Genomic DNA, 9,487 nt, shown 5'->3' with positions numbered 1-9,487 from the left:
GGGTGCTATTCTTATGCAGTGTAATTTAGCTAATATCTTATTTCAAAAGAATCAGCATCGGTTGGTCTTGGCTGAGCTTCAGTGGTCCATATCGAAGGCCCCTGGAAGCTGCCACAATAAAACGGTAATTCCAGGCAAGATTTTTACTTTTTTTAAATTAAGAATTTGTCTTTTTTACAATATTTTTTACAATATTTTTATTTTTAAAAATTTATTTATTAGAGGGAGCATGACAGATCAGCATGAGAGCAGGGAGGAGGGGTAGAGGAAGAAGCAGACTCCCCACTGATCAGGGAGCAGAATGTGGGACTCCCATCTCAGGACCCCAGGATCATGACCAGAGCTGAAGGCAGACACTTAACAGACTGAGCCACCCAGGCGCCCTACAAGATGTTTTTATAACAAAAATATAAAACACAGTTTGACATATATCCTCCCAGACATGCCAAGTTTAAAAATATGTGAGCTTCTATAATGCAGTGCTTAAGAGCACAGGTTCTGAAGTTGAATAGCCTTTGTTTGAATCCTGGCTTTGCTACTCTGTAACCCTGATATCTGTGATAGAAATTTTCCTCTTTGGGCTGCCTGAGTGGCTCAGTGGGTTAAGCTGCTGCCTTCAGCTCAGGTCATGATCCTAGGTCCTGGAATCGAGTCCCACATCGGGCTCCTTGCTTGACGGGGAGCCTGCTTCTCTCTCTGCTTCTGCCTGCTTGTGTGTGCACTCTCTCTCTCTCTCTGATAAATAAATAAATAAAATCTCAAAAAAAAAAAAGAGGAAGTTTCCTCTTTCTGTTTTTGTTTTCGTTTTGTTTTAAGTAGACTCTGTGTCTACTGTGGAGCCCAACTGGGGCTTGTACTCACCACCCTGGGTCAAGCCCTGAGCTGAGATCAAGAGTTGGATGCTTACCCAGCTGAAGCACCCAGATGCCCCTAGGTTTCCTCTTTATGTCTTGGTTTCCCCACCTGTAAAATAGAGATATTGGTGGTACCTATTTCCGAGAATTCTAGTGAGGATTTTTTTTTTTTTTGGACGCTCACTGAAAGACAACTTTTTGTTACTTTTATGTACAGAAAATTCAAAAGCATCCACTTAGCCTAGTTTGGTGGCTAGTTCTTTAGCCTTTGCCTTTTCTAAGTTGGTAATGCAAGCCACCAACTTTGCACCCTGGACGGTGCCTCCCCAGTGTCGACAGATCTCGTCATATCTGTCAATGTCATTTGTCCTGACGGCTTCCACCAGCTTAGCCAGAGTCCTTTGTCTTCTGAGTTAACCTGTGTGAAGGCAATAGTGGTGCAGGTCCTTCCTGTGCACCAGAGGTCCCAGCCTGGCCTTCCTTTTGATAATGCTAGCAGGGAACCCCCATCCTATGACACAGGGCAGGCAGGAAGATAGCCAGCTCAATGGGATCCACGCCATAAGCAATCACTAACAGCTGAGACTTCCTGTTTTCCACCAAGGTGGTGACCGTGTTAACCCCAGCTCAAAGGACAATCAGCCTCTTAGTGGGGACATTCCCTTTGCTGACAGCTTTCTTCTCAGCCCCGGCCAACAATCTCTGCTTTTTCCTTGCTTTGTCTTTGGTCTGTATTTGTGGGCCAGCTTAAGCAGTTCAGTGGCCGTTTGGTGGCCTAACACCTGGGTGAACTTGTTAATCACAGGAGGTTCTTGTAGACATTTACAGAGCAGCCCTTTGCTGCTGCAGCCGGAGGTAGTGGAGCCATTTGACAAAGAAGGTGAGGTCCCTTTTGGATGGGATGTCCTGTCCAATGCCAAAATTATTGGGCCTTTTCTCAAACAGGGGATTGACCACCTTCTTGGCCTCCTGGTTCTTCACAAAAGCAGGGGCTGGGGCCACCTTGTTCCCCTTAACCTCCCTTTCTTTTGTCATCTTGAATGGCTGGAGGGAGTTTTGTAGGGGAACTAATGAGATAATCCATGAATGAGATAATCCATTACTTTAGAGTAATGCCTGGCTCATTTTAAGTGTCCAGTAAGCATTAAGGAATATACAAGAGATAAAAAGAGACAGTGTCATCAGGAGAAAAGCTGGCTTTGAATCCTGGCCCTACCATTTATAGGCTGTTTTGAGTTTGGAGAGGTGTTTAACTTCTTTGATCCTCAGTGTCCTTATCTGGATTGTTGTAAAGGGTTAGAGATAACGTATAAAGTACCTGACACAAAATAAACACTCAATAAAAGAATGATGTTTATCCATTTCAGCAGTGGATGAGTGCTGTAGAGTCGAGCCAATGGTATGGGATGAAATGATATAGGATGTCTGAAAGAACTGCTTAATCAGGTCTATTCAAAGTCTGACTTTTGGCTTTGGAGAATTGCCAACAGAATCAGAAAACTGGATCTGAGTTTTATTTCCATTATAAACTGGCTTAGAACTTTGTGTAAATTTCTTTTCTTTAAAGATTTTATTAATGGAGAGCCGGGGTGGCTCAGTGGGTTAAAGCCTCTGCCTTCGGCTCAGGTCATGATCCCAGGGTCCCAGGATTGAGCCCCCATTTGGGCTCTCTGCTGGGCAGGGAGCCTGCTTCCCCCCACCAATTGCCTCTCTGCCTACTTGTGATCTCTGTCAAAAAAATAAATATTTAAAAAAATAAAGATTTTATTTATTTATTTGAGAGAGAGCAAGAGAGAGAGAGAGCATGAGCTGGACAGAGGGAAAGGGAGAAGAAGACTCCCCAGTGATCAGGGAGCCCAATGCAGGGCTCAAATCCAGGACCCTGGGATCATGACCTGAGCTGAAGGCGGACACTTAACTGACTGAGCCACTCAGGCACCCCTGTGTAAATTTCTTAAACTTGTCATCATCTTCTTCATCTATAAAATATCCTTTTTTTTTTTTTTTAAAGGGATAGAATTTAGGAGCACCTTCCTGGCTCTGTCTAGGAGCACCTACCTGGCTCTGTTGGTAGAGCACATGACTCTTGATCTCCGGGTTGTGAGTTCAAACCCTACGTTTATTTAAAAATAAAATATTTATTTTTAATTTAATTTTATTTTAAAGATTTTATTTATTTGACAGAGAGAGACACAGCAAGAGAGGGAACACAAGCAGGGGGAGTGGGAGAGAGAGAAGCAGGCTTCCCACATAGCAGGGAGCCCAATGTGGGGCTCAATTCCGGGACTCTGGGATCATGACCTGAGTCGAAGGCAGACACTTAACAACTGAGCCACCCAGGCACCCTAAAAATAAAATCTTTAAAAAAAAGATTATAAACCATAAAAATTCACTCTTTTAAAGTGTATAATCTGTGGCTTTTAGTATAGTCACAAAGTTATGCAATCCTCACCTCTAATTCTAGAACATTTTCTTCACTTCAAAAAACAAATCTTACTCCCCATTCCTTCCCTCTCCTAGTGCCTTGAAGCTCTATTTCCTGTCTCTATGGATTTGCCTACTGTGGACATTTCACATAAATGAAATGAACAGTTTCAGAGCAAGTCCTCCCATATAAGATATGGTCTTTCATGACTGCCTTCCTTCACTTAACCTAATATTTTCAAGGACAATCCATGTTGTATCATGTATCAGTATCTTTTTATGACTGATACTCCACTGTACAGATACACCACATTTTGTCTTCCATTCATCTATTGATGGACATTTGCATTGTTTTCACTTTTTTGGCTATTATGAATAATGTTTCTAGGAACATCATTGTAAAAATTTTGTATGAACATATGTTTTTTTAAAGTTTATTTATAAGTCATCTCTACATGCAACATGGGCTCAAACTCACCACCTGAGTCACATACTCTTCTGAGTCAGCCAGGCGCCCCTGTATAAACATATGTTTTTAATTCTCTTGAATATATGCCAAGGAATGAAACTGATAGGTCATATGGAAACTCTATGTTTAATTTTTGAAAAAATGCCCAACTGTTTTTCCAAACACCTGCACTATTTTACATTCCCACCAGCATTGTGAGAGGGTTTTAATTTCTCCAAATTCTCACCAACACTTATTATTATAGCCATCCTATTGGGTGTGAAGTGGTATCTCATTGTGGTTTTGATTTGCATTTCCCAAAGAACTAAGGATGTTGAGCATCTTTTCATGTGCTTTTTGGTTATTTGTATACTTTCTTTGGAGACACGTTTATTTTGCCCATTTATTCATTTATTTATTTAATATGTATGTATGTACATATGCAATGTATACAACCAGCATGGGGCTTGTACTTAGGACCATATTCTACACATATTCTACACATATTCTACAGACTCAACCAGCCACCCAGACATTCCTATTTTGCCCATTTTCAAATTAGATTTTTTTTTTTTTTGAGATTTTACTTATTTATTTGAGAAAGAGAATGAGTAGGGAAAGGGCGGAGGGAGACAAGCAGACACCCTGCTCAGTGGGAAGCCCCACTGTGGGCTTTCATTATGGCCTTAGCGAGTCAGAGGCTTAACCGCTTAATCCACTGAGCCACCAAGTCACCCTAAAATTACCTTATCTTTTTTTTTTTTTTTTTAAAGATTTTATTTATTTATTTGACACAGAGAGAGAGATCACAAGTAGGCAGAGAGGCAGGCAGAGAGAGGTGGGGGAAGCAGGCTCCCTGCTGAGCAGAGAGCCCGATGCGGGGCTCGATCCCAGGACCCTGGAATCATGACCCGGGCCGAAGGCAGAGGCTTAACCCTCTGAGCCACCCAGGCGCCCCTAAAATTACCTTATCTTTTTATTGTTGAGTTCTAAGAGTTCTTTATATATTCTGGATACTAGTCCCCTAGGCACATCAGTTTGTTTGTAGATTAAGTGATATAGTGGCTATGAGAGCTTTATAAACTGTAAGAGGTGTCACTAATTAAACGAAGGTGATTACAGACAGTGAAAGGACAGCAACATGAGGTCCCACCGCTAGAGAGCAAGCCCCCATACCTCCTCGGCAAAACCTGCCCAGCAGCCGGGTACCGGCACATTCCCCACCCCACGGAGCCCCGCCTTTCGCCCTTTGACCCGCGCCATTTCCGGTTGGAGACGTGGCTCGAGGCCGCCATCTTGGCAAAAGGCAAAGCGGTAGCGGCTCTTGACAGGGGGGCAGCAGGTCTGGAGCGGCCGGTGCTCCCCCTCCCCTGACCCCAGCCCTAGTGGAGCGGGAAGCGCGGGTGAACCCCCCACCGTCCTCACCATGGTAAGACCCGAGCCAGGCCGAATTCCGAGGATCTGGCTTCGGTCGGCCCCCTTCCTGCCGGACGGCCTGGTGCTGGAGACGAGGAGTCCCGCCCCGAGGGCCTGGAGCCGGGCGCTTCCCTCAGGGATCGGCAAGCAGTGTGGCCTTCCCCGCCCTGTGTCCGACCTCCCGGGAGGTCCGAGGGACCTGCCTGCAGTCCTTCTCCCGTTGCTCCCACACCCCTTCCCCACCCCCCCTACCCAACTGGGCACCCTCCTCTGCTGGGCCCGGGGTGTTTGCTGTTCGAGAACCTCTTGATGGTGTGGTTTGGACCCTCGCGCTGCAGACCTCGCACCTCGGCGCTAGTGTCCAGCGGGTTTTATGGGCGCCGGGCTCGGCCGATTGGGCTTCTCTTGTGTGTGTGTGTGGGGGGGGGCTCCCTGTCTTACGGAATCAGCTCTCCTCTTATCCCCGGTGTTTGGTAGGCCCAGGATACTCGAAATCCAAATCCATTGGTGTTCAGGGCTTCTTTTGTTTGCTCGGAAGGGGGAAATAGAGGAAAGTTCAAAAGGAGGCGCCGAACAGGAAGGAATAACTTCTAACACGAATCTGTAGGACCCAGGTGTCCCTGAAACCTTCCACTACTACAGAATTTAGATGTGTCCGTTTGTCAGTGTTAGTATCTGCGGTGTATGGAGCGTTGGGAAAAGGTGAGCGAGTCCTAGAGAACACGGGCTTCCTGTTTTCAAGGAACTTAGGGTTCGGGTGAAGTCAGATGTGTTGTTGGCATATCCTTATCAGAAGTCTCAGAGAGGAGGAGGAGGAGTAAGAAGGGATTATACCGGGGAACCTGTTACTTGCCTAGAGATGCGTGATCTTTGTTGTTCTCATCTGTGGTTAGAGGAGGGAAAAATTCATGTGTGTGGGGATGGGACCGACAAAACACAGTGCTGACTCCACGAAATCTTGCTTTATCACAATTTGCGGGTGTCTATGAAGTAGGAGAAATTCTTTGGTTTCAGATGAGCCAGTCATTTATTTTTTCGTGTACTTTATGCCTTTCAATCTTTTGAAGGATTTTCTTATTTTCTAGTTAATAGATTAATAGTTGATTTAAAGCATCTTCCTACATACTTGAGATGACGTGTAATTTGGTGCCGGTCATACTAAGTTCTGCTGACACCCCCCCCCTTTTTTTTTTTTAAAGATTTTATTTATTTATTTGACACAGAGAGAGAGAGATCACAAGTAGGCAGAGAGGCAGGCAGAGAGAGAGGAGGAAGCAGGCTCCCTGCTGAGCAGAGAGCCGGAGATGCGGAGCTCGATCCCAAGACCCTGAGATCATGACCTGAACCGAAGGCAGAGGCTTAACCCTCTGAGCCACCCAGGCGCCCCTGACAACCTTTTTAGATGGGATGGTGGTGAGGTGGGATTCATGCTTGGTTTTTCAACCACTGAAAGGTTTTTGTTTTCAGCTTCAGGCAAATAAATTGCATCCAGACTGTTTGCCTCATAAAACTTTAGTGTTGGACATAAACTTTCCAAAAACTCCTTTGTTAATTTCCACTAGGAGTCTCAGTATTTGGATGGTGATTTTTTAATTCCTTTTCTGTTTACATCCTGGTTGTATTTGTAGTACATTTTGGAGGATATTATAATTTTAATAGCAAAATTAAACCCTTGTATTATATAAAGCGGATATAATCTTTAGAAAAATCTTGTTTGTTGAAAAGTTATTAAACTTAGTATTTTTAATTCATTGATAACTGAGAGATGGTAAAGCCCTAGGTGTTAAGTGATAAACATAAAATATTTTTTGCATGTCATTTGGATATCTGTGCATATACATACAGTTGTGTCATGTATAAATATGCATTTTTAAAAAATTATATGGGACTTGACCCAGATACCCAGATTGGTGTATTCTGGAGAAAAACTTAGTACATTCTGCTCTGTTGAGTCTTAAAAGTTACTAAGTATTATTTCTGTGTAATGTTTTTGGGTCTTATTCCTTTACAGAGAGATCCCTGGACAGTGGAATTGTCCAAATAGGGTGACATTTTGTAAGATTTCTTGGATCTAAAAGTTGTATGAAAACTTCTGAAAGTTGGAGTGCCTGGCTAGATCAGTCGGTAGAGCATACGACTCAGTCTTGGGTGGTGAATTCAAGCCCCACATTGGGGTGTGGAACCTTCCAAGAAAAAGAAGAAGAATAATAAAACTTCTGAAAGTTGATTTTTCCTCAACATTGTATTATAGATTTTAATTTTTTTTTAAAGATTTGTAAAATTTATTTGACAGAGAGATAGCAAGAGCAGGAACACAAGCTGGGGGAGTGGGAGAGAGAAAAGCAGGCTTCCTGCTGAGCAGGGAGCCGGATGTGGGGCTTAATCCCAGGATCCTAGGATCATGATCTGAACTGAAGGCAGACGCTTAGACTGAGCCACCCAGGCACCCCAAATTTTTCAAACATCCAAAAAAGTTGAAACAACTTCACAGTGAACACCCCTATGAGGAGTAGCTAGATTCTGTAACATTTCACTATGGTGGTTTCATCACTCATTGAATCATCTAGCCAGCCAAGCCTCTCTCTCTTTTTTTTTTTTTTATGCATTTCAGAGTAAATTGCACATATCAGTACATAAATATTGTGTGTGGGTTTTTGTTTTGTAGCTGTATCATGTCCTTATTTCAAATTTGTAAAGTTGATACACAGTGGTAGCATTAGTTTCAAGTGGGGGAGCCTAGGTGGTGCGGTTGGTTGTGTCCAGCACTTGTTTTCTTCTTGGGTCATGATTTTGGTGTCCTGAGATTGAGCCCTGAGTCAGGCTCTGTGCTCATTTTGGAGTCAGCTTGGGACTCTCTCTCCCTCTCCCTCCTATTCCCTACTGCTTGTGCTCTCTCTCAAATACATAAATCTTTTTTTTTTTCTTTAAAGATTTTATTTATTTATTTGACAGACAGAGATCACAAGTAGGCAGAGAGGCAGGCAGAGAGAGAGAGGAGGAAGCAGGCTCCCCACAGAGCAGAGGCCCAATGTAGGGCTCGATCCCAGGACCCTGGGATCACAACCTGAGTTGAAGGCAGAGGCTTTAACCCACTGAGCCACCCAGGTGCCCCTCAAATACATAAATCTTTAAGAAAAAATTTAGTTTCAGATGTAATAAATGTTGATTTTTGAAAAATAAATTACCTTGGGCTTTAGCCTAAGATCTTACCTTAGCTGAAATTACGAGTTGGATGCTTAACTGACTGAGCCACCCAGGCGCCCCAATAAATTTAAATTTGAATAAATGACATGAAGTCTCATGGTAGCAACAGTCTGTAAGATCTTTGCTTACCTACAGAATGCTGTTCTTATTCACTCAGTAGAGCAGTGAATGAACTAGAGTGGACACATTCAATATAAATAATAGTATTCAGTTCCAAAAGTCATTAGTTATTAGAAAGCTAGATTTGGGTTTGTGTGGATGATCTGTACATACTGAGGGAGAAACTGAAATCCTACACAGTAATATCAGTCCCCAATTAGGGGGTTATTTTTGCTTTTATTTTCTTTTGTATATAATACAGCAGCTGCACAGCTTTTGTTTTCTTTATGTATCTTTTTGATTGTTGTTTGAGAGAACAGGAAAGAATGAAAATGATTTTCTTGAGTTTCCGTTGATTTGCCATCGACTTGCCATCGACTTATTCTCCAAATAGAAAGTTTACTGCAGAACCGGGAACAGTGTCCTTTTATTTTTATTTTCTACAAGAAACTTGTGATGAGCTTAAAACTCTCACTGAGTAACTTTCCAAGTTTTAGGTTTTGTATGTGATCTAGATTTTATTGTAATTTTCCCTCTGCTTCTCTCATGCAAACAGGAAAGACAAAATGGTCCTCTATGACACTTGTAGAAACTACCCTTAATATGATCATGAATCATATAGATATGAATATACATGTATATGACAATATTTATATATATATCCTCATTACAGTGAGTTACAAAGGAGAAAGTGACTGCCTAAATCTGAAAGTGAGAAATATGAAAGTATTTAGAGCTTCGAGGAACTCTTTGGCTTTTTTTCTTTAGAGAATTATGCATGTTTATGCTGAATTACTACCTGTTATTTTCGGATCTCTGTCACTAGTGAGGATGAAGGAATGGTACAGCAGCTTGTCTCACACACCTACTGTGCACACACGTGATTTGTTTAGATGAGGTACTTGCCTTTTAGCAGCTTAGTGTTGATGTAAAATACTGTTCCGAAGTAGTTGCCGCTGGAGCAGTGGGTGTAAAGTGGAGGTATTGTACATTTTTAGTTGCTGTAAAGTTTTCAGATGCTTAACTGGTAAAATCATAAAGA

General features: G+C 42.6%; 1 protein-coding gene and 1 pseudogene across 2 annotated transcripts in view; one reads left to right on the top strand and one right to left on the bottom strand.

Moving 5' to 3' along the window:
• Positions 1-1,090: 1,090 nt before the first annotated feature.
• LOC308350954 (large ribosomal subunit protein eL8-like) lies at positions 1,091-1,889 on the bottom strand (annotated as a pseudogene). The gene has a single exon. The product of its transcript is annotated as a large ribosomal subunit protein eL8-like (transcript).
• A 3,101-nt stretch (positions 1,890-4,990) lies between these two features.
• ARCN1 (archain 1) overlaps positions 4,991-9,487 on the top strand; it is a 29,649-nt gene continuing 25,152 nt past the window's right edge. Inside the window, exon 1 of the mRNA XM_080815315.1 lies at positions 4,991-5,155. Within this exon, the coding sequence (XP_080671441.1) occupies positions 5,153-5,155 (3 nt within the window). The 5' untranslated portion in view covers positions 4,991-5,152. The remainder of the gene's footprint in view (positions 5,156-9,487) is intronic.

This window comes from Martes martes, assembly GCF_963455335.1.
Source record: "Martes martes genome assembly, chromosome: 10".
NCBI classification, from domain to species: Eukaryota; Metazoa; Chordata; class Mammalia; order Carnivora; family Mustelidae; genus Martes; species Martes martes.
This window is presented reverse-complemented; position numbering and strand designations above follow the sequence as displayed.